The sequence below is a fragment of the Sus scrofa genome, chromosome 2 (genome assembly GCF_054392235.1).
Source record: "Sus scrofa isolate SSC_HxYL_T2T_F1_AM1 chromosome 2, Sscrofa_HxYL_maternal_Yorkshire_Landrace_v2.0, whole genome shotgun sequence".
NCBI lineage: Eukaryota > Metazoa > Chordata > Mammalia > Artiodactyla > Suidae > Sus > Sus scrofa.
Window position 1 is genome coordinate 36425169 of NC_139384.1, and position 26336 is coordinate 36451504.

The 26336-nt window shown below is 38.4% G+C and overlaps 1 protein-coding gene across 2 annotated transcripts in view; it reads right to left on the bottom strand.

Annotated features, from left to right (window-relative positions):
• BBOX1 (gamma-butyrobetaine hydroxylase 1) overlaps positions 1–16261 on the bottom strand; it is a 67683-nt gene extending 51422 nt beyond the window's left edge. Inside the window, exons 1-3 of one of the 2 annotated variants that reach the window (XM_021083235.2) lie at positions 16153–16261; positions 10154–10407; positions 7531–7645 (exon numbers count right to left, since the gene is read on the bottom strand). In XM_021083235.2, the coding sequence (XP_020938894.1) occupies positions 7531–7645; positions 10154–10372 (334 nt within the window). In that variant the 5' untranslated portion in view covers positions 10373–10407; positions 16153–16261. Of the gene's footprint in view, positions 1–7530; positions 7646–10153; positions 10411–16152 lie in introns of both variants that reach the window. The other variant, XM_021083236.2, reaches the window with a different exon arrangement.
• Between the last annotated feature and the right edge of the window lie 10075 nt (positions 16262–26336).

Below are 26336 nucleotides of genomic sequence, written 5' to 3' on the forward strand. Positions count from 1 at the left end.
GCTCTGATGCAGCTCTTTTAATAGAGATCTTCTGAAGCCATTCTGACCTGGCAGTTCTAATACAGTTGGAACATTTTATGCCAGACTGAAAAGAAAAACAACCTCCTAGTTCTTTTTATAACTACCAAGTAATATGTGAAACAAATACCTCACTCAGTCCCTGACTTGCACTGCAAATTCCCACCTCCGGGGGTTGAAGAATGCATGAAGAATGGGGCAAAGCTTAGAGACATGGGGAAACTATTATATGGGAGTTAGGCATATTTGATGTATATATCATTTGTTAATTAAAAAAAATAGTGATTTTTGCTTTTTTTTTAAACAAATTTCTGTAAAAATAGTCTATGTACCAAACCAATCTGTTCTTTGCACTATTACACAAATCTTCACCTTCAAAGAAATGCATGACCTTCTGCAGGAAAGGGGGAGCTCCATTTTCTTTGTTTGTGTTGTTTTGCTTTTTTGTTTGTTTTTTAACCATGTGCAAGGCACAGAGGACCTTTAAAGTTAGTTTTCACTCTCTCTGTGGCATGTTTCTTTTGAAAAAAAAAAGGGAGTCAGAGCTGTAGGATGAAGTGTTGTAACCTGATAAAATAGGCAGCTGAAGTTTTCTCTGCTTTAGGAGGGGCATGTCAAAATGAGGGGAAATATTCTTTCCTGAATGTGCAATGTATTCAGTCCCTGGATTAGTGAGAAAATTGAGCAGACTCCTTCCACAGAACTAAGATTTTCTTCAAATCTCTATTTTCAATAATAAATATTGTTAATATCAGAGAATAAAATAAAAATATTTTAGTACCAATTCAAGGAGAGAGATAGGAAAACAAGCTGACACTGAATGTTACTAACAAGAATAAATACTTAGGTTCCTATACATAAAATCACACTATGTATTGATTTTTTTTCCTATTTTAGTTCTATCAATTCTATTTTGGGAATTTTGCATCTTGAAGTTAGTCACAAAAAAATGAGTGTATATTTACATCAATTTCACATAAAAGCTAAAATACACCTGCATTAAAAAACCTTCATGTTTCTAATATTTTATTAAAGTCTTCAATTTCATATTTGGAAACATTCTCAAGATGGGCTTCAACAGTCTGATTTTAAGTTGATAGATATTAGAGAACAAGGCCAAAAAACTCTTGTCCTCCAGGTCAATATATGTTTTTTCCTGAGTGCAAATTCTCCCCTATCCTCTCTGTTACTTCTATAGTTTTAATTCTTAATGTCTCTTACAGGATGATTTCTAGGCCATGCTATGGTTACTCTGCTCCTTGGTACTCTGCACAGAATCCATCCAACACAGGCGACCATGACCAAGACCCTTCTACAACACAGATCTGATCTCTTCAGCCTCTTCAGTAAGATAAGAACAAACCAAGATTCAAAGGGCTATGGAGTTCCCTGGTGGTCTAGAGGTTAAGGACCTGGCTTTGTCACTACGGTGGCTCTTGTCATTGCTGTGACACGGGTTCAAACCCTGGACTGGGAACTTCCACATGCCATGTGTGTGGCCAAAATGGGGGTGCTCTGGAGGAGTAAAGAATGCAACAAGAGAAAAAGGAAGCTAAAGAGACCTTTACAAACTTGTAGGCATTTGAGAAATTACATGCCTTTAATAAAAATCAGAAAGACACAACTCTGAAAATGTAAATCCATCCTGAAAAAGTAATCTTCTCCAACTTATGAAGAACTTAAACTCATTTCTCTCACCTTATAGGAAGAGGATCAGCCTAGAAAACTAATGGAAGGGAAAATTCAGAGCTCTGTGCTGAGCCAACTTCCTTGCCTAAGGGATTAGGGCTGAGTTTCTTAGCAGGGCACTTAAGCTACTTCCTTCTTTGTTGCCTAATAATTTTATTTTTTATTGTCTTAAATTTTAGTGTAGTTGATTTACAGTGTTGTGCTAATTTCTACTATACAACAAAGTGACCCAGTCATACATACACATTCCCTTTCTTAATAGTTATCTTCCAACACGGTCGATCTCAAGAGATTAGATATAGTTTCCTGTGCTGTACAGTAGGATCTCATTGCTTATCCCTTCTAAATGTAATACTTTGCATCTACTAACCTCAAACTCCCAGTCCATCCCACTCCGCCACTCCTCCTTGGCAACCACAAGTCTGTTTTTTGTCTATGAGTCTATTTCTGTTTTGTAGGTAGGTTCATTGGTACCATATTTTAGATTCCACATGTAAGTGATATCATAAGGTATGTATTTCTCTTTCTGACTTACTTCACTTAGTATGAGAATCTCTAGTTGCACCCATTTTGCTGCAAATGGCATTATTTCATTCTTTTTCATGGCTGAGTCATATTCCACTGTATATATGTATCACATCTTAATCCATTCATCTATCGATGGACATTTACGTTGCTTACATGTCTTGGCTATTGTGAACAGTGCTGCTATGAAAATAGGTGCTGCACCTGGGGCATATGGAAGTTCCCAGGCTAGGGGTTGAATCGGAGCTACAGCTGCTGGCCTATGCCACAGCTACAGCAACATGATATCCAAGCCACATTTGCGACCTACACCACAGCTCACAGCAATGCTGGATCCCCAACCCACTTAGTGAAGGCAGGGATTGAATCTGTATCCTCATGGATACAAGTCAGGTTTGTTTCCACTGTGCCACAATGGGAACTCCACATGCATCTTTTTGAGTGCAAGTCTTGTCTGGATATATGCCCAGGAGTGGGACTGATAGATCATATAATTCTGTATTTAGTGTTCTGAGGAACCTCCATACTATTTTCCAAGTGATTGTACCAGTTTAGATTGCCACCAACCGTGAAGGAGGGTAACCTTTTCACTACACCCTGTCCAGCTTTTGTTATTTGTCGACATTTTAATGATGGCCATTCTGATTGGTATGAGGTGGTACCTACTGGTAGTTTTGATTGGCATTTCTCTAATAATTAGCAATGTTGAGCATTCTTTCTTGTGCATACTAGCCACTCATATGTCTTTTTTGGAGAAATGTCTATTTAGGTTACCTGCACATTTTTTGATTGAGTTGTTTATTTTTTGTTGTTGAGTTATATGACTTGTTTGCATATTTTGGAAATTAAGTCCTTTTTGGTTGCATTGCTTGCAACTATTTTTCCCATTCTATAGGTTATCTTTTCATTTTGTTTGTTTTCCTTTGCTGTGCAAAAGCTTGTAAGTTTAATTAGGTCCCATTTGTTTATTTTTATATTTACTTCTATTGCCTTGGGAGAGACCTAAGAAAACATCTGTACATTTTATGTCAGAGAATATTTTACTTATGTTCTTTTGTAGGAGTTTTATGGTGTCATGTTTTATGGTGTCTTGTCTTATGTTTAAGTCTTTAAGAGCCTCTTCAGCAAGTGCTGCTAGGAAAGATTAATTTATTGATCATAGTGTTTGGCTTTATTTCTGGGCTCTTTCTTCTGTTTTGGTTCATATATCTGTTTTTGTACCAATACTTCATTGTCTTGATGACTGTAGCTTTGTAATACTTATACCCATCCTTCTGAAACTTTTCCAAAAGGTTGAAGAAGGAACACACCCAAAGACATTCTATGAAGCCACCATTACCCTAATACCCAAACCAGAAAAGATACTACCAAAAAAAAAAGTACAGGCCAATATCTTTGATGAATATACATACAAAAATTCTCAACAAAATTTTAGCCAACTGAATCCAACAACACATAAAAAAGATCATACACCACTCCTAAGTGGGATTCATTTCATGTTCACAAAGATAGCTCAACATATTTGAATCAACCAATATCATATACCACATTAACAAAAGAAAAGTACAAAACCACGTGATCATCTCAATAGATGTAGAAAAATCATTCGAAAAAAATCCAATATCTATTCTAATAAAAAACTCTTACCAAAGTGGGTATAGAGGAAATATATCTCAACATTATAAAAACCATTTATGACAAACCCACAGCCAATATAATAATCAAAAAAGATTCTATAATACTTCCTGCTAAAATCTGGAACAAGACAAGGATGCCTGCTCTCACCCACTGCTTTTATTCAACATAGTATTAGGAGTCCTAGCCACAGAAATCAGTTAAAAAAATAAGTAAATTAAAAAAGAAAAGGTATCCAAACTGGAAGAGAAGAGGTAAAATTGTCACTATATGCAGCTGACATGATGCTGTATGTAGAAAACCCTAAAGATCCCACACAATAAATATTTGATCTGATCAAGAATTCAGGAAAGTATTAGGATACAAGATTAACATTCAGAAATCAATTACATTTCTGTATACTAACAATGAAATATTAGAAAAGGAACATTTAAAAACTGTTTTAAAATCACACCCCCAAAACTTAAATACCTAGGAATAAACCTGACCACGGAGGTGAAAGAGTTATACACTGAGAACTACAAAACATTAATCAAGTAAATTAAAGAAGATTCAAAGAAATGGAAAGATATATCATACTCCCGGATCGGAAGCTTTGGTATTGTTAAACGGTCATACTACCCAAATCAATCTATAGATTTAACGTAATCCCTATCAAATTACCCATGACAATTTTCACAGAACTAGAACAAATAATCTAAAAACTTATATGGAATCCTAAAAGACCCAGAATTGCCACAGCAATTCTAAAGAAGAAAAACAAAGCAGGAGGCATAACTCTTTCAGAGTTGCCACATAATTTTAACTTCACCAATATTAAGCCAATTACAGTTTCCTAAACCTATCCTGCTCTTTTACACATCTCATCTCATCTACATGCTCTTTCCTCCGTTGTTTTCCTTACTTCCTATCTTTGTCTGACAAATGCATCTTTCAAAACCCAGCTCAGGTATTAGCTCTTACCTGAGTCCCATTTCCTCTTCTCTTCAGAGTCCTTTTGCATTATAATTAAACTTCTATGCCCACTTCCATGTCCTTAAAATTGTGTACTATACTTATTTGTTTCCATGGCTGGTGTCCCCTCCTTGACTTCATAAATCTTCTAGGGCAGAATTCATGTCTTTTTTTTTTTTTTTGGTCTTTTTAGGGCTGCACTTAGAGCATATGGAGGTTCCCAAGCTAGGGGTTGAATTAGCGGTCGAATTGGAGCTGTAGCCACTGGCCTATACCACTGCCACAGCAGTAGCAATGCCAGATCCAAGCTGAGTCTGTGACCTAGACCAAAGCTCATGGTGACGCCGGATCCTTAACCCACTGAGAAAGGCCAGGGATTGAACCTGTGTCCTCATGGATACTAGTCAGATTCGTTTCTGCTGAGCCACTCCCACATCTTTTTTAAACTTGATATTTCCTTACAGTTTCCCGCACAAAAGAAGTGCCTGGTGTATGTGCAACAGAACAGAAATTTTTGAGGAAATGATTGTTATCTACGTCTTCTTTCCAGCTGTGACTGTCTCATGACAAGAGTTTTTTTCTGGCTAATGGTCTTTTCACTTTTGGGTTCAACATTCAGTGCCAAGGGATGATCAAGAAAAATGATTGCCCTATTTTAAAAGTCTTGCCTCACTCTAAGGAAAGAGCAGAAAGGAAAACATTGCCACTGAGGGCTAAAAACAAAATTCTTTCACAAGTGTAACTGAGTTTGTTTACTTGTTCTGGAGTATGCATGTTTGAAAATACGCAATGGCAGGAAAATAAAGTGTCAAATTCTACAGGCAAAAAGCCATAGAAGCAATATTTCAAAAATGGTCCATTAATTTCTCCTTTAACCTACCAACTACACAGCTTGAGAATATATTTTAAAAATTTGATCTTGTTTTAAACCAGTAAAATATTTTCCATTGTCTAAATAGCAGCTAGTTCTCCATATATTATTCATGATTGCAGTGTTACCAGTTTTTTCCACTGTTTAACTGAATGTAGTATCATTTCTATTCTGCTACTGCCTGATAGTACTGAGAAATGTAAGCTATAAAACTGCCCTCTTCAAGAAATATTAATGGAAGGGGTGGTCATATATTTTTACAATGCTTAAAAGCTTAAGCTGTAGTAATAAAAAAGTTGGCTTTTTTTCCCTGAAATAATCAAAAGAAGAACTGAAAGGAAATTAAAGTAAAATCCAATGGGATTATAAAATTAGGGCAGAGTTAAGGAAAAATATTTTGAGTACCAGAAGAAATCTAAAATAAAAAAATAATAATACACTTGTGATACTGCTATTTGACCCAGACAGTTGGACTCAGTTATGCAACTGAGGACTCTAACAACACACTTACTAGATGAAGGCAGGAAAAACATCTTTCCCCAGATACCCATCTGGATTCTACCAGCTTGCTGGATTAGATAAAGAGGAAAATGGATCCTGGTGGTTTAGACAGAAAGCACTCGAGCAAAACTTGGTCAGTTGTCAGAATGTGAGATTAAGAGACTGGAGAAGCTAGGTCTTTACAAGACTGGTCTATCCTTGAATAGGAAGAGGACCACATCACACCCTATTGAAAACCATGGGCCAAGGTGAAGGTGTGGGGTTCAAGTTGGCCAATGAATAACATCTCCGCACCCAATGAACTGTTGCAAGTCTAGCATTGAAAACCAATGAGAGTTACCATACATGTTTGAGAACTTCGGATTTGAACAGAGTCAGGTAAAACCTTTCTCTTGGTCTATGACCCAGAGTTCCCAGAAGAGGTATGTTACAAAATTCTATAAGGATGATCAGTTGCCCAAAGGGACAGTGGTCCAATATGTCTGGTTAAGCATGGAAAAGTTCAGAGAAACTTGCCTTGTTAGTGTGTTTGTAGAAGTCAAGTTTCTAGTAAGTGTGTTTGCAGAATTTGCCTTTGACCCACATCATCTTAAGACACAAATCTTCAAAATATACAGACAGAATAGCATTAACATATTCCACTTCTCCCCAGTACCTCTGTTTGAACTGTACCATTGTCTATCTCCAAAAAGTCCTCTTTGAAAAAAAAAATTTCCACCTGTATTAAGTACTTATTTTTTCTCTCAGGTCAAGAGTAAAGTCTTCTTTTTCAACCAAATCCATCTATTGGAGATTTTTCTGAATGTTTCTGTGGTCACAGATTCCCTGGAGACTAATATAGATTCTTCCCAAGCCAATCTGCTGTGTGCAAGCCTGTGTGGCACACACACTCATTTGCACACTTAAGACTGTGTGTATCATTTCATGGAATTCATGGATCACATAATTTTATCTATGGATACCAGGTTAGGAATTTCTGCCATGTTGATTTTGTGTTGTTCTGGCCTTAGATAACATTGTTAAGAAGGGCAAGTCTGCCCATGGTTCTTGCTGCCCTTTTACAGTGAACACTTACAGAGTGTCTGTGGTGTGCCAGTTTTCCTATTTGATGACAAAGATTCAAATTTGCTGCCTTTCTTTTATGTCTTTTTAGAAAGTCTAGAACTGTTATAGGTTTCTTTGCACTTCTACCCACATAATATGTGTTGGTAAATCATTAAACATTCTACATAAATTACAATAACATTTTAACCAAAGCACAAGGAATGGAATTTGCTTCCGAGCAAATTTTTTACTATACATGTTTTAAAAGACATTGAAAAACACAGAAAGGTTACCTGGCAAAAACAATTGTCTTTGGAGTTTTTCTCTGGCCTCCTGTGAAAAGCATCTTTTCTTCAGCCAATCAGCTTCAAATTCACTATAATGGTCATTTGGCCATGTGATATGAACCTTATAACACAGAAAGCAAATAACATGCATATGTGTATTATGCTTTTGCATACTTTGGTTCTTTGCTCTTGCTCTGCTTCTGAACATTATTTAAGGTAATCATGGAATCTAATTAGCCCTCAAAACTCCCGCCCTTTTAAATCTGATGTACTCATAGGCATAGAATAAGATTTTGGAAAGCAAGGAAACTGAAAGTCAAACAGATACACATGAGGTCTGAGGCCCCTTAACTACCACATAAGAAAGAAAACCTGGCTAGGTCTGAAGTTCTTGTCTAATATTCTTAAAACCTGTGGTCCCCACACTTCCTGGGATGACTTAAAGATTCCTGCCAAGAGTATCAGAAACAGTAAGGATGATAGCAATGATGATGATGAGGCAGATAATAATAGTAAGAACACTGTTTTGAGTGTACCCTGTACAATGAGTATGGTAAACATAACCCACTGAGTCCTCAGAAACTCAAGGGAGAAGATACAATTCAAATTCACATTTTTTTAGGTGAGGAAGGTAAGAGTAAATAACATTTCTAGAGGCCCATAGCTAGCAAGCAGTGAACCCTGGGAATAGAGTCCTTGAATCAAGATGAAGGTGGGAGAGAAGGACCTCACTGGTCACACTCACTTTTCTGATAACTACTCTAGCAAATTGGGAAGATAGGAACTGAGTGGAGGCCGCATCTAGTTTGCGGCATTAAGAGCTATATTTTCAGATTTTCTCAGGTCAGTCACCCAAAGCAATAGAAATAAGAGCAAAAATAAACCCATGGGACCTAATCAAACTGAAAAGCTTTTGCACAGCAAAGGAAACCCAAAAGAAAACAAAAAGACAACTTACAGAATGGGAGAAAAGAGTTTCAAATGATGCAATGGACAAGGGCTTAATCTCTAGAATATATAAGCAACTTATACAACTCAACAGCAAAAAAGCCAACCACCCAATGGAAAAATGGGCAAAAGATCTGAATAGACTGTTCTCCAAGGAAGATATACAGATGGCCAACAAGCACATGAAAAAATGCTCAACATCGCTGATTATAAGAGAAATGCAAATCAAAACTACCATGAGATACCACCTCACACCAGTCAGAATGGCCATCATTCATAAGTCCACAAATAACAAGTGCTGGAGGGGCTGTGGAGAAAAGGGAACCCTCCTGCACTGTTGGTGGGATTGTAAAGTGGTACAGACACTATGGAGAACAGTTTGGAGATACCTTAGAAAGCTATACATAGAACTTCCATATGACCCCGAAATCCCACTCCTGAGCATATATCTGGACAAAACTCTACTTAAAAGAGACACATGCACCCTCATGTTCATTGCAGCACTATTCACAATAGCCAGGACATGGAAACAACCCAAATGTCCATCAAGAGATGATTGGATTCAGAAGAGGTGGTATATATACACAATGGAATACTACTCAGCCATAAAAAAGAATGACATAATGCCATTTGCAGCAACATGGATGGAACTAGAGAATCTCATACTGAGTGAGATGAGTCAGAAAGACCAAGACAAATACCATCGGATATCACTTATAACTGGAATCTAATATCCAGCACAAATGAACATCTCCCCAGAAAAGAAAATCATGGACTTGGAAAATAGACCTGTGGCTGCCTGATGGGAGAGGGAGGGAGTGGGAGAGATTGGGAGCTTGGGGTTATCAGATACAACTTGGAATGGATTTACATAGAGTAGTTATCATAGAGATCCTGCTGAGTAGCATCGAGAACTATGTCTAGATACTTATATTGCAACAGAACAAAGGGTGGGGAAAAAAATGTATACATGTAAGGATAACTTGATCCCCTTGCTGTACAGTGGGGAAACAAAAAAAAGAGCTATATTTTCAGGAGATCTGGAAAACACCTTGCCCATCTATTCACTTATTAGACTAAAAATCTTAATCCATGTAAGTTTTTTTTGGTGCAGGGTGTATGCCAGGAACTACAGTAAACATTTTTAGCTGTAATCTCTCAGTGAATCCTCACATTATCTCTAGGGACAAATTTTGTTAGTACTCTTACTTTAAAGATGAGTAAACTGAGGCCCAGAGCCATTCCTTTTATTATAGAAATAGTTTGATTGTCTTTAAGGCTGCGCCTACTAATGGAATAATGAGCCGCACTGTACATTTTATTAACAATAACAGTAGTAATAATAATAGTAGAAGCTTCCATTTAGTGAGTATGCTGACCTAGCACCAAGCACAGTGCAAGCATGGCAATACATTATTTATATATATATATATGTACACACACACACACGTACACACAAAATTATATATAAGATTTTTTTGGCTGTGCCTGCCACGGATTGAACCGACACCACAGCAGTGACCCACACCACAACAGTGACAACATTGTCTCCTTAACCCGCTGTGCCACCAGGGAACTCTTTTATATGATTAAATAAAATATAATTCACTACTTAAATTATTGGAGACTAGTCCTTTATTTAAGTTGGGAGAGAAGGGAGAGATAATTTAGTGATAATTACCTTTTTTCTGTCAAATGTCAAGCCTTTGATGCCAATGTTCACATCAAGAGCTTCGAGGAGAAGTTTCCGTGCTTTTGCAGAATCCAGGTAGCAGTCAGGACACTGACAGTTGTCCCTCAGCCACACAGCAGGGAAGAGAGACTTTGTGCCATCCTGCCAGAGGACTTGCATCAGATGAGCCCCATCCAGTGCTTCTGCATTTTGGATGGCACAGTGCATGTTTCTTGTCGTTGGGGTTAAATCTTGTCCGTTACCTGCTATGACAAATCAGTGTTAAAAGAAATCTCCAGCAGATCGGCTCTGAAAATGACAATTCAAATGGACTCTGGCTTCTGCTATTCATTTGAGTTTAATCTATCAATGCTGGGACCTTTGCTCTGATGAGAGTATTTCATGTGCTCTAAACAGAAACACAGTAACTAAAAGTAAACAAGATAAGCACGCTGAGTCAGGATCCAGATGAAAAGAATTCCTTGTTTTTCTTATAGCAATTTTAGATAATAAGTTCAGAACTAATGATACATGCACTTTTATAATGATGTTTGCATCAAAGCTCTGGAATTTTTTTAAGGGAGAAAAAAATACTCCACAAATTGAAAGTGTAACAATCCTACCTGTGCTATTTTAACTGATGCCCAAGTACACAAGTGCCGGCCAAACCAAATATTTTCTGTAGTTCAAACTCCATACTTTCAAATCTCCGTTCCTTGGTTCATTTTACTATTGCTTGAAATGATCTTTCACAAACTTTTCTTCTCATAAGCCACCTATCTGTATCCAGATGATTGGGCAAATAGAGGCTTAAATAAGCAAGGAGTTTATTTTTCTTGTGTAAAAAGAAGTCCTAATAGGACTGTCCAGTACTGCTAATGTGATTTTTACAGAACCTGGGGAGCCCAGGCTACTTGTAGATTGTATTTTTCTATTTGTTGCCTCATGTTTGCAAAATGACTGCTCCATTACCAACACCATATCAACATCCCAGGGAGGAAGAAAGGAAAAGGGAAGACATCATGTGACAGCTAAATCTTCATAATTTTAAGCACTTCCCCATCCAGCAACTTACAAATATATTTCATTGGCCAGAATTATATCATATACTCTAACCTTAGCTACAAGGTAAGCTAGCAAATATAGCTGTTTACTGGTTACATGCCTGCTCTGCAGAAATCATTGTAGTTTTGGTGAGGAAGGAAAATAAGATGGAGTCAATATGCATTCAGCAGCATTGGTCACATCCTTTAAGAATTATTCATATAGATATCTTTTTAAAGAGGTATCTTGGAGCCTCTTGGACAACTATCAATAGCACTTGAGCCCAGCCTTTCTTATTTTTTGTTTGCTTTCACAGTTATCTCTCCTTTTTTTGAGGTCTGGAACTTCATGGTGATCTTTTCTGGTTAAGTGGGCATAGAAGATATTTAATATATATTTCAATGATAACTTTAGTTTTACATATGAGGAAAATGAGAACTATTTTGTATTTAAGATTGTATCTACTGTAGTAAAAGCAGGACTTATATAGCTTGATAAAGGATAGGCGAACTACTGCCTGTGGACTAGATATGGCCTATAGCCTGTTTTTATACGGCCCATGAGATAAGAATAGTTTTTACATTTTTAGAAAGTTTGAAAAAATAAAACAAGAAAATGTGACAGAGAATGCGTAGAGCCTGCAAAGCTGAAAAATATACTATCTGCCCTTTTACAGAAAATATTTGCCAACCTCTGAGTTAGATTAAACAATAATTACATTTATACTTTTTGTCCTTATGTGTACCATGCTATTTAAGGATCTAGTGGTGTTACCCCAGATTAACTGGAACCACCACTGTTCAATGAAAAATCTACTGCAATTACCCAAGGTATATCAGAATATAGATGGTACCACCTTAAGTTCTCCAAGGAAGTAAGAAAATTAAAAAAAAATCCCTTGTGTTTATTTTTATCATCAAATGTCCATGTGTTTTGGTGTATAGTCTAAACTCAACTCATTATCAATAAGGTGTTCATTAATGAACTCGAGAATGTTTTGGTTGAAAGGATTTTTATAAAACTTGAAACTTCATATATTGATTCTTTTTTTTTTTTTTGTTATTTCTCCAGTACAATTTTTTTTTTCTACTGTACAGCATGGTGACCCAGTTACAACATACATGTACACATTCTATTTTTGCACTCCATCATAAGTGACTAGACATAGTTCCCAGTATTACATTGATTCTTAATGGATATGTTGTTTGAAGAGCACGTCTTCTACCACAATAAATGCTGTTCTGTGCTTAATGATGGCACCACACCAAGCCCACTTAGCGATCACACCTATACATGTATCTGTACTCAACAAACACTAATTACACCCCAACCTGACTTTTTAAGCTTTCTGTGTCTCTCTTTTTTATCTTTTGTTCCTTCATCTACTAGCAGATTTGAACTCAAGAGGGAAAGTGCTTTCCCATGTAGCAGGGGAACCCTGGACTCTTTCCTCCAGGCATCCTCGCCAAGTGGATGTTCTGAGGAGAGGAGGGTGGCTGCTGGAGGCTGCCAGAGGCACCGGGGAGGATGTGGAAGAACTGGAAAGACCTGTGTGTTGCTGAAGTTAAATTGTTTGGGTATCTATGAAGGAACTTGGTAGGTTATTTCTAGGCTTCACAACCCCTTTCTCAACTTGATGACTAATGTGAATGGTCATCCAAACAAGAGCAGGGCATAATGGGAAAACAGTTCCCCTCTTTAACTTTTCTTAATTTATTTAAAGCTGTATTGGGGCAAATGGGATGAAAATTAAAAAGGGGGAAAAACACCCATTAAGGATCATCAGTATTTGAAAACAAATTCTTTCTGAAAATGTATAGGTTTGTACACGAGTGTAATTTGTTGAACTCTGTTTTTCGATTTGACTTTTTAAAATTGAGCTCTGTTGAAGCATAATAATCATTTAGTTGAGTTTCTAAAGAAAAGAAAAATGTGATGTTCTTAGCTATATATATCTATATATTTTTTTCCTTAGTGGGACTTTTTGTCCTTTTTTGCTGAATTAAAGAAGTCCTATAAAATGAAAATGTTTATTTTACACTTACTTTGCCTCTTGTCATTCCCAATTATAATTTAGTTTATGAAATATCAGATTGATTTCAGTGGGAGGAAGTAGTTTTACCTCTCCTGAAAAACAGACCTTGGGTTGGGGTTGAAGGGGATTCCTATTTAATAGGATGGATTTCTTTTAGTTTCATCCCATCACTTGATGTGTGTGTGTTGTTGTTGTGGTTTCCTTCCTGTTTAACTTACTGCATTTTTCCCTTTCAAGCTTTTGGAGGTTTGTTTGGGACTTTTTGTTTGTTTTTTTACACAACTAAATTGTTTTAGAGATTATTTTATTTAGCCATAGGTGTGATTTTTGTCTTTAAAATGTTGTAGGTCAGCAGCTGTGGCCCCAATTGGACCCCTAGCCTGGGAACCTCCATATGCTGTGGGTGTGGCCCTAAAAAAAAGACAAAAAAGACAAAAAAATAAAAATAAAAATAAAAATAAAATGTTATAAACTCAAACTTTGCCAGGTGGTTTGGAAAATCAAGAAAGTAGTTCCGAAAGTTATTTTATACACTGTTCTTGGAAACTTAGAACTAGGACTCTCAGAGCCAGAAAGAAACAACTTTCAATATCACTGGCTTCAGTGGCCTCACTTGCTATGTAAGAGAAATGGAAACTCAGAGATGCTCAGTGTGATTTTCTGAGCACATACTGCTGGCCAGTGGGAGAGTTCCCCCCAAAACCTGGATTTGTCTTTCCAGTGCACACATATAAAGTGAACAACTTCTAGTTCTAATTCAAGAGAGGGCAAAAATGCTTCAAGTGCTAATTACAACTAATTTGAATCACAGGTTTTGAATAGCCTTCATAGTTACTATTTATAAAATTAAAATTCATGGAAATTAATAATATAGACCTGAGAAGTCTGATTCATCTATTAGAGTATCACCCTCTCAAAGAAAAGGCTGTCGTTTTAAAATTTTTTTTCTTGCTTTTTTAGGGCCATACCTGCAGCATATGGAAGTTCCCAGGCTGGAGATGCAATCAGAGCTACAGCTGTCAGCCTACACCACAGCCACAGCAATGTGGGATCTAAGCAGCATCTGCGACCTACACCACAGCTCACAACAACTCCTGATCCTTAACTCATTGAGTGAGGCTAAGGATCAAATCCGCCTCCTCATGGATGTTAGTGAGATTCATTTCCACTGCGCCACAATGGGAATTCCCTTGAGTATTTTTTAATGGAAGACAAGACAGAGTGGTCTCATGTTTTCAAATACCAGTATCTATTACTTTCTATCTTCTCTTTCTTAGGTAAGTCATCAGACCTGCTTTCCTATATCAGGATTCTCTGTGTTTGACCTCCTGCTTTTAGGTGTTAGTATTTAAAAAATGATCAAAATGCAAGAAACATGCAAATTGTATGGGCGTGTGTAGGTACACAAGGCTTGCCTTTAGCATTTTTTATGTTTTAACTGTTCTACTGATGCTTTCTGTTGGATAACCTTATTTAGTCCTTCACAAAACCCTGAGATCCATACCATCTCTTCCATTTTACAGATGAACTTGAGCTTCAGAGGTAAAGAAGCTAGCTTGAAAGAAGAGGAATAGAAATCTTGACCACGATACAGGACTATCTCATGGAGAACCTATGGCTGAATAATTTTCCAGGCAATAACTTCAATTTACTAAAATGTACTGTATTAAAATAGCAGCTAAATCTCAAGATGATTGGTTGTTAGTTGACCTCACCATCCGACATTTCATCATTGAAAGGAGAGGACAGGAATAAGTTTTCCAGACATTACACCATAAAGGCTTAAAATATTATTATTCTTTTATATACCAGCCTTTAAATCATAAAATTCAATTTCCACTTGGTAAAGTATAGGTTAATCGGACTTTATTTGCAGTGTATGAACCATCGGGTTTGAATACATACACGCTCTATGCCTTACACTTGCTACCTAATTCCCTTCAACTTTTAAAAGTTGTTGGAGTTATTTCCTAACTTGATTTAATAAGTGGCTGAGTTACTTAATAATTCACGAATATACTTTCAGGGGAATAATGAATTCTATGAAGCAAAATTAGTAAAACCAGTCCATTCTCTTGAGTAGCTTTACCCTTCTTCCTGATTGCTTGTTTAAAGTATCACACTATGTGCAAACACTTCCCTCCTGAATTATAAAAAGGAAAAATTTAGCTTCGCTCTCTTGGAATTACTCCATTCAGATCAAAAGGAAAATTATCAAGGCATTTTGTTTACCGATGTAAGGCAGAGTACTGGGTCTAGGTTTTAAGAAGGCTTCTCAATCTTTGAACAGGAACATATACTTGTTATCAGAAATCCTATAGTTTTAAACAAAATCGCTTCAAAAATACCTGTCCTATGTCTTCTTGTGCTATATTCAGGAAGAAAATAGTAAAAAGGGGCACAATAATCTTAATTGACCAGTATTCTAAAAAAAAGCATGCGACATTCAGTTTGGGGGGTTAATAAAGGGCTAAGGTATGGTTTGCAGTCATTTTCTTTGGGCTGAGTTGTGGATTGTTCAGTGAACATTTCCAAAATCCACCCATAACCCTCCCTCCCCCATCCCCCAGTCTACTTTTTAGACAGTATCTTCTCTGTCCCCTCTGTTTGCGTCCTGGATCAGCTTTGAGATTGCAAAGTAATTTGACTACTAGACTAAGCCAAACATAATTGGGAAAGGGAAGCTGCCAAGAAGCAATCAGATCCACTGCATTCCAAAACCAAGCCTATTCCAAATGCCTGATGGACCATCCCCATCCCAGCCCACATGGCTGTGAGATCCATATGACTGGATTTCCAATTGGATGTTCCCCTCCTCCACACCCCCATCCATAGACGCGAATCCACAAGTCCTTCAAATAAGGAAATGCTGAGCTAAATCATACCTGTTTTCAGACGTGCCTAAGGCGCCGAACCATGAAAAACTTACCTAGAAAAGAAAACGTCAGCTTTGATCTTCAATGTCCTTTGGTCAGGGAGCCTCCTGGTATCCGTCACCTCCCAGATAGATGTGCCCCCAGTTTCCCTAGGTCTAATGTAGTGCTCCAACTTGGAAGCCTTTCTTTTGTTTCCTGGCAGCTCCACTGCTCTCTGCCCCCAGACACAGCTGAGGTTTGCAAATGAGGAGGGATGTCCCAATTTGAAGGTGCAGCAACTCCTGAGGGGAGGTTGAAGGTTAAAAAAAAAAAAAAAAGACGAAAAACAACATAAAGAGCACTTATGGCCTAGAGGAGAAGCAGTTAGAGAAAATACTTTAACTCTAGTACTAGTGCCCAAAACCACAAAACCCCAGGCAGGACTCAGCACTCCCTTAGAATCTTTCCTGGTAAAAGGAAAGCAGTTCTCACCTGCCTTATCTCCTGCCCCTGAGCCAGTAGCAGCAACAGAAGCAAGAGAAGGAGCACGGTTATTCCTGTCCCACCTGTTCACTGTTACAGCTTTATTGTTGCAAAACTCACTTGGAGAAAAGTAATTGAGATGCACGTTTAACAGGGAGGAGCTACCAGCTTCCACCTGAGCAGAATTGAGGTGGTATCTACTTGTCCATGGGATATTCCAGGTTAGCCTCTTTGGAGGGAGCTTGACTAGTTCTTAGGGGTGACAGGAATGTTGGGATGGGTCCCTGGAAGTGACGTCCTCATTTCTCTGCTGCTTTGGCTGTTGTGAACAATAACGAGAGCCTGGGGCTTCTCTGAAGGCACCTGGTTGCTCAGTGACTTGACTCCCAATACACAGCCCTTACAGCAAAGAAGGGAACGGCAAGGGTGGGCAGTGTGCCATGGGCCCAGAGCCTGGCTGCCAAGCATTCAGCTGGGGCATGCCCAGAGCAGTGGGAGGGCTGATGGCAAGTCTCAAGTCCTAGTCCTTAACAGGGTCCAGATTCCACTCAAAGAAAGTCTGCAGGTGGCAACTAAAGTTCAGGAAAGAGACCCATGATCCCTCTGCCCTCCTCCCACCCAGCACCACCCTTCCCAAGAAGACACCCAAATAGCCTCAGCCCACAACTAGGCAACTTGTTTCTTCTTGCCCCAAGGACTCCCACAGCTGGGAGGGAGACTCAGACGGGCAGGAACAAAAGAGACAGGCATGCAAGAGAGAGCGAGAGAAGGAGGGGAGGGAGAGAAAGAGAGGGAGACAGAAGAGGGAGGGAGCGGGTGGGAGGGAGGAGAGAAAGAGAGAGGGAGGGGGAGGGAGGGAGGGGGATGGGGAGGGAAGGAAGTGGGGATGCAGAGCCGTTCTCTACAGCCTCCTCTACGGTCTCTTGCCCAGGACAACTCCCCCTTCCAGAACTACAGTGCCCCCTCCATCAATGATGTCCTGTCAGCTCTTTCGTTTAAATTGTGTCCCTGCATCTGCAGTCCCTTCCTCCTTCCTTCCCCCAAGTCTCTGGGTCAAATTACTGACACCCAGCGTCCAGGGAAAATAAGAGCAGGTTTTGTTTCCCACTTACGAGAGGAGGAGGATGGGGGAGGGTGTATGTGGGGCACCCTCATCAATGCAGCCAGCATTTTAAACCCATGGTGACCGAGGTATACCAGAAGCAATCAGTTAATTGCACCTTAAACATTCAGAGGACATAACAGAAATACACTCAACTAACTTTTATTTCACACTTTGTGCCTTAGTAACCATTACTGGAATAAATTGGGTAAATTCTGTTCCAGCTTTTAGATCACTGTTGTAAAGGAAGGCGCTGCTTGGACATGGTTTTGAATAGAAGAGTAAATGAAAACAAAACAACAACAAGCAAACCTGCTAATGGTGAAAGCTGAAAAACCTGCACAGAAAGAATTAATTCTCACACTGAAAAAAAGAGTCCAATTCCTTACTGTGAGAAGCCTCTTTAAGATGGAAAAAAAGAAAACCAGCATTTCCCCAAGGGCGCTCTCGTATCTGTGTTAACCCCTCACAGTCTTCAGCTTGCTTTCACATATGGCCTCTCAGTGTACTATCCTGGAAATGGCAAACAATATTAACACTCTGGATTTCAGATGGAGAAAATGAAACAGAGGATCATGAACTACAGGTCACAAAACATGCACCAGAGCCAAAAATGTTGACATTTTGCCCAGGTGTTTCTTTTAGTTTTAGATTTTAAAAAAGTTTGTTTTAGGAGTTCCCACTGTGGCACAATGGGATTGGCGGCAGTCTCTTTAGCACCAGGAGGCACGTTCGAGCCCCAGCCAGGCACAATGGGTTAAAGGATCCCACATTGCCTCAGCTACTCCATAGGCCACAATTGTGGCTCAGATCTGATCTCTAGCCCAGAACTCCATATGCCTTGGAAAGCCAAAAGAAAAGAATCCGACTGTAGCGGCTCAGGTTGCTTTGGAGGCGTGGGTTGGATCCCTGGCCCTGTGAGTGGGTTAAGGATCTGGCATTGCTGCCGCTGTGGCATTGGTAGCAGCTATGGTCGGAGTTCAATGCCTGGCCTGGGGAACTTCCATAAACTGCGGTTGCAGCCATTAAAACAACAACAACAACAACAAGTTTATTAAAAAAATTAATTCCTTTTTAAGTACAGCTAGTTAAACTTAAATACAGCTCATGAATTAGACATTAGAAACACATTGAAACTCAGTTTTTATTTTAAATAGATATATAATGAATGATGCCCTCATTTCAGTGAGCATGCATGAATGAAGGATGCTCTGGATTACTTGACGGATTTTTCAGTATTGTCTGAGCAGGAGCATTTGATGAAACTGAGCAAGATCTAACTCAAAGATTTGAAGGTGGGTGGTGTTTCAGAAGGAGGAGGCTGTCAGAGCCTGGTAATCTCAGTGGTAGCATACTGGCATCATATTTAGCATCTGGTGATGCTCAGGGGTTTGACTTGAGCTTAAGAAAATATTGCAAGTGGCAGGACTATTTAGCTTCAGTGAAATCTAGTACCTATGGAAAGATTCAGATGCTTATACCATTTCCAATCTTAAAGAAAGAAAAAAAGTAGGATGTGTAAAGGATATATCCAATTGAATTGTTAGTAGCATTCTTTTGTTTAAATTTCAGTCATTTCATAAAAGTTTAAAAAATTAAAAATATTTTAATGATATTATAAGACTGTAATACATATACTTCTATATAAAGAAAAAACCCAAATGGCTTATACTCCCACTGCTCTCATATTATTAAGAAAAAATGTGGAAATACAATAAATGAAAAGTCTTCCTTTTCTCTCTTTTGAATTCCTTTTCCGAAAAGTAATTCCTCATAATAACTTCTTTAGTCTTCTTTAGTCTACTACATAGTGTTTCATGTATATATGTACAACACAGTGGTATGCTGATAAACACTGAACAGCCAGCTCTCTGTGCCCCCAAGTTTCTAATTTTCAGATAAATATTGAAAGTACTTTTACATTCCAGGGTGACAGGAACCTTGAGCAAGGAGTAAGTCCAGTCCAGAATCTGCAGAAGGACTCAGCTGTGTAGGTAGAAGGAACACATGCTTTGAGTGGGAGGCTGTCCGGAGTCCTTGCTCAGCCATCCATAACACATATCATGATGAAAAAGAGATATTGGCAATCACTTTGTGAACTAAAATCAATAGCCATGCTCCATTTTCAGTGATTCAGTCTCCAAGAATTTTGTAATTTCTGAATAAATAATAAGCTATTGATAGTCATTATTAATCTGAAAAGAGGGGTGGTAATATAGCCAATATGATCTTGAAAATAATGTATTTAAAATATTTAAATATTTACTATTTAAACTATTATATGTCCTCTTAGAGAAAGCCCCTGAAGGTTTTGGGAGCTCTGTATTTACACTTATTCTTAGAACAGACAATAGAGGCCTTGTGTTTTAGGGGGTTCTACTACTCTGGCCCTCCTACATCTGGACCACTTCCTATGGGTGATTTAATATGGGACCAGGGGACCTACCTGGAGTTTGCACCACCTCTCCCTCCATTCTAGATGATGCTCTGGGAGCCCAGACCCTGACTTTTCAGACCCACAAAGGCTTGTGTCTGCTGCTAGGGTCTGTAACGTGTTCTCTCATCTTCCCCGATGCCACAGAGGTTGTATAGCACTGCTGGTATGTACACCCTTAGGCCCAAGGGGCAGGCGGTTCAGGATCAGCTCTACATGAGTGTGTTGTGTATAGATAAATAAATGTTTTCTAGAATGTCTACATAATCTTCCTCCCAGTGAATGGTGAAACTTGAGATGGATGAGAAGTGGAGAGAGCTGGGGGATCTAGGCTGCAGTCTGGGGCTAGAACCTAGGGCCTGGCCAAATCTAGGGACTCTCTTCCTTGTCAAATTCTGGCATGGACCAACAAGGAATCTGGGAATTCTAAATTCAAATTTGGCCTTCTTTGTTATCTTGAAGCTATATTTTCAAGGTTGAGGAACAGAACATATTTTATTCAACACTCAGTTTGTCCTAAGCAGTGGTATGCTGGTAAATGTTTAATAAAAGGCTCTCTGAAAACAACAACAATGACCCAATTTGTAGTGTTTGCCATTTGCCCTGGTGTAAATTCTCCCACCATGGCCAAATTCAGACTACCAATGCAACATTATTGAATGTGAATTTGGGAAGAGATACATGCAGAAGTTGGCTCTTCTGAGCTGATAACAACTGGATCCGACACAAAACTGTTTACAGTTTTAAATATTAACCACATGGTATAACGTCCTCAATTTGTACTCTCATTCTTGAACCCCCATAATGTTAATGATGCACCCTAGTACATAGAAAAGTGCTGTCAATGTAGTAAACCCTTAATAAATACATTTTGGATAAGAGGCACTATATTTACATGACTTTAGGAAAGCCATTCATCTATAAATTTATCTGAACTCTACAGAGTTCTTGACCAAATGATAGAGTTCATGTGAAAACATCTATCATAATTCTTGGCACCTTACATACAATCAATTAGTGTTGCTGAAAAAATGAATAACAGACATTCAATAAATTTTCATTTCTTTTTTATGATTATATTTGGGAATTTAGTTTAAGCTATTCTTAGGTGTTTGTCATTTTCTGCAGTTTCTCTAGGTCAAGACAAATGCCCATTTCTTTTAGGGTTTTTCTTGGAGAATCCTTTGTGATAGACATCTCATTTTCATATGGTTCCCAAGGGAAGAGTGCTCATACAATGTTTAGAAAGTTTGGTAAAATTCCATTTGGCTACAAGTCTGTTATCTGAGTCTAGGGGAGGAAAGGCTGTGTTTTATGCTCTAACTTTGTTCTTAGCTGTATTTTATATCCCTGGATAATGAAGAGAAAAATGGCTTTGAATTGATAGTTGAGATTTAGTCCTTCCATATGTTTCCCTCAGCGGGGAATGTCTTGAGTTTTCAAGATGAACATGGGAGAAATATATAAGTATAAAAGATTTGGCAGTGAAATCCTCTCTCATTTACTTGGCTAATTGAAAAAGCTTAGTGATGAGGTATCATTTCTGCTGAGAGAGTTGCTACCCATGAACATATTCCACTGGCTGGTTATTGATACATTTAGTTTTAACATTGCTTTTACTCAGTAATTCCTAATAGCAGCTATTTTACTTTTCATGAGGGTGTGTTCTTCCTTGCAAAGTATTTCAATGTTGCTACCACATGCTCAAGGAGAGGTTTTTTTCTTTCCCTCCTCAATATTTTTTAGCCAGTAGTCACCTTTTCTCTTCACTGTGCCACAAATAGCTTTTTATTTTACCTCACTTGATTCATTTCATTAGATAAGCAAGTCCGTGGTCATGCGTGCTTTCAAGAGGTAAAAAACTGGGAGTTCCTCTTGTGGTTCAGTGGGTTAAGGACCTAATGTTTTCTCTATGAGGAAGTAAGTTTGATCCCTGGCCTCACTCAGTGGGTTATGGATCTGGTATTGATGCAGTTTGTGGCATAGTTTGCAGATGCAGCTTGGATCCAGTGTTGCCGTGGCTGTGACACAGGCCTGTGGCTGCAGCTCTGATTCAACCCCTAGCCCAGGTACTTCCATATGTTGTAGGTGTGGTCATAAAATAAAAAATAAATAAAAATAAAAAAGGAAAGGGAAAGAGGTAGAGAACTGCATTTCAACTATGTTATTGGGAAAAAGAAACTGGAATATTTTTTAACTGTCCCAACGTCTCAAAAATTTTTATTACACCTACATTTGTTGACAATTTTCAAATGTCTGAACTCATAAATATAGACAGTAAACATAAATAATGCTAAAGCATAATAAGACCTTTAAAAAAGTTGTTTTGAGAATGCAATTATAGAAAATTCATTCTAAGAGATTCACAGACATAGAGAACAGACTTGTGGTTGCCAAAGGGGAGAGGGGAGAGAATGGGAGAGACTGGGAGTTTGGGATTAGTAGATGCAAACTATTACATTTAGAATGGATAAGCAATGAGATCCTACTGTATAGCACGGGGAACTATATCCGATTTCCTGGGATAGACTATGATGGAAAATAACATATATATATGACTGAATCACTGTTGTATAGCAGAAATTGACACAACATTGTATACTTTAGTAAAATTTTAAAAAATGTATTAAAAAATTCATTCTAGAAAATTAGCACAGGGTTGAGTGGCTGAAACATTCCTTCCATCTCTCACTTGTTTGAATTAGTAAGGCCCAAGGAGTTGCAGGATAAATGGTATTAAGATAACTAAAGAGGAGTTCCCGTCGTGGCGCAGTGGTTAACGAATCCGACTAGGAACCATGAGGTTGCGGGTTCGATCCCTGCCCTTGCTCAGTGGGTTAACGATCCGGCGTTGCCGTGAGCTGTGGTGTAGGTTGCAGACGCGGCTCGGATCCCGCGTTGCTGTGGCTCTGGCGTAGGCCGGTGGCTACAGCTCCGATTGGACCCCTAGCCTGGGAACCTCCATATGCCGCGGGAGCGGTCCAAGAAATAGCAACAACAACAACAACAACAACAACAAAAAAAGACCAAAAAAAAAAAAAATAAATAAAATATTAAAAAAAAAAAAAGATAACTAAAGAAAGTTTCAATTGGAAGAAAAGGAAACATTGAAAAACAGGAGTTAGAAAAGTAAAGCTGATATCATCCATCCAGCACAACCAAGGGATCTGAGAGTGCAAATATATGCACTCATGTAGCATGGCACGCATAATATTTGAGACCCACAAAGAGTGCTCATTGATCACTAAGCCATTTTTATTTATTTTTATTTTTATTTTTTGTCTTTTTAGGGTCCCACCCATGGCATTTGGAGTTAGTTTCCCAGGCTAGGGGTCAAATCGGAGCTACAGCTGTCAGCCTACACCACAGCCACCACAACGCCAGAGATGAGCTGGGTCTGTGACCTACACCACAGCTCATGGCAATGCTGGATCCTTCACCCACTGAGCAAGGCCAGGGATTGAACCTGTGTCCACATGGATGCTTATCAGATTTGTTTCCATTGAGCCACGATGGGAACTCCCAAGCCATTTTTATATCAAAATGTGGCTTCCATAGATTATTTTTTCAGAGAGGGAGAAAACAGACTGCTTCAGCTAATATGAACAAAGGACATTTTAAAGTGAAGAGTTCTTGTTCTAATTCAACAAACGGGTCTCTAGTTTATATACTTCAGTGTGGACACTGCAAGGCAACCTTAATAAGTGTTATTAACTCTGAGAGACTGACATTTCCTTGGTCTCAAGGCCAATACTTGATTATGATAAATGCATCCTGGAAATGTTGCTGGATAAGACCTTTTACTCACCAGTACCTGACTTCCTATCTCACCTGTCTCTTATCCTCTAAAAGACAGTTCTTGTCTTTTCCATTAGAATAATTGTTTTCAGAGTATGTTGTGCAGGGTGCTAGCTAACTTCCTTTCTTCCGGGGCCAAGGATCAAACCCATGTTGCAGCTGCAATCTGCGCTACAGCTGCAGCAACACCAGATCCTTAACCTTAACTTGCTGCACCACATGGGAACTTCCTAACTTCCATTCTTCATGTGATCTCTTTTCTGACAAAATAAATTACACCAGTAATGAGTATCCTGCTGATTGCAAGGTACTGCATTTCCTCATGAAGATTTAGTCTTTTTCTGAGATCTCTTCAAATGTCAACGTCTTTTGAGAGAAGCACTGCTTTGTCAGTAACGTTTACTGAGCATTTCTTGTGGATCACTTTTATCATTGTTTTATGTTCTATTTTTGTTTAATCTTCACAAAGCCCTATGAGGTAGATACGATTATTCTTACTTTATAGATGAGGAACTGGAGCTCAGAGGAGGTTGGTAACTTGCTTTTGAAGGTAGTAATTAGCAAGGCTGGATTCAAATGCAGTTTAGATTTCAAAACCAGAGCTCACCATCACCATGCAGCAATGAAGAGACTACAAGCAACTGCCAATTTACTCACTCATTCAACAAGCGTGCTTCGGAACCCACTATAGTTTATAAATACTTTGAGATTCTTCTCATTATTATTAATAATGGAGCTATTATTCCACTGAGGGACACAGACAATAAGGAAATAAATTAATGAGATAATTTCACTTAGTGTCAAGTGCTGTAAAAAATACCAAATGGGGTAATAGGATGGAAAGAAATTTGAGTGAAAATATAGTAGTCATTCTGGCCCAGGAAACTTTAAAAAAAATTATGCAGAAAAATGCTCAAGCTGAGCCCTGAATAATGAGATAGAGCCAGCTTGCGGGAGAGGATGAAAAATATTTCAGGCGGAGGGAAAAGAAGGATGGGAGAGAGTATAAGAATATTTCAGGTAGGGAGAAGGGCAATGTGAAATGGTTTGACAGGGTCAGTGTAGTGGCCTTGAGGAAGAAATGGGCTATGGCAAATAATACATGGTGATAAGGGGGAGAGTGGGAACGGATGAGGTTAGACAGGTGGGCAGGAATCATTTAGGGAAGAAGATGAGAGGCGGAGCAGCATCTGCTCTTGAATGAGAGAAAAACAAGTGAGTAAAACTGAGGAGTCTCAGAAGACAGAGTTTTTAAAAAAAATTTCTTTCCAGGGACCAATCTTACTCCCAATGATTCTTAAATTTTACCTCTGCAAGACCCAGTGACATTGACCACAGATTTGACTTTAGCTATGCACATCATTGCATTCCTTTAAGCACCTGTTGAACACAAGACACAAGATTGTCTATAGCACTGAGCACAACTAGGTCAAGCTGTTTGTAATTAAAATTTCTACTGTAGAAAGATGTGTAACACATTGATGGTGGCTGAGGTTAAAACAGCTGGAAGTGGGACTAAAGAAATGGTATCCATGAATTTGAGGACATAAACTGATAAATTCATGCCTTCCAAAGATTAGCAATTGGGGCCCAAATCAATAAAGTGTAACATAGACCTGAATCCTATTGGTGCACCTTGATATTAGGGGGTTACTTTAACTTCAAGTGATCTCAAAGATAGAATATGTTTCTTCTGTGGCTAAATTCTAGAAGACCTAGGGGGATCCAAGGAAACTTCTCTTGCTGTTTTCTTGTGAGTGTATCTCCTCTGTAAACCTTTTCTGCAAGCCAGCAATCAAATTAACTTCAACAAAGTAACAGATAGTTCTGTTTTCTGATTTGTTGTTTAACAAAAGAAGTGCTCTCCAGGCTGTTTGAATACCTCAAGAAAGACTTAAACATATGTGTGGGCAAATGGATTTGGGATTTGATAATATACTGTGGAAGATGAATTTAGAATGTGACTGGAATAAAATATATACTACACTTGAAATGTGTTCAAGAACCTGGTCCAATGTGTGCAATTTGTGGGCAAAGTTGCATTTGGCAAAATATATTAAATGTCTCTTGCTCCCTTGAAACTAGATCCTGAATCTCATATTTCTTTCTTATCCAGATGTATTTATAATACTTTTTATTTGTTCTTAGCTTTATAGGGTTCTATAACTTTTTTTTGTTTGTTTTTCTTTCATGATCATTTTTCCAATTAGCTCCCAAGGCTCTGATGGCATTTTTGGCATAAAGAGGGTAACTCCTCACTCATGATATGAATAGTGGGAAAAGAGCGTTAACACAGCATTTATATAAAACATTTGGGAAATGATGATTTGTGGGTTCATTATTTGTCTAGCCAAATTTCAGTTCTTCAAAATGCTCTTACTTTTCTTCCTACTTCAGAGAATATGTCATCTTGAGTATCGAAAGCCACTAAAAATGCTTCA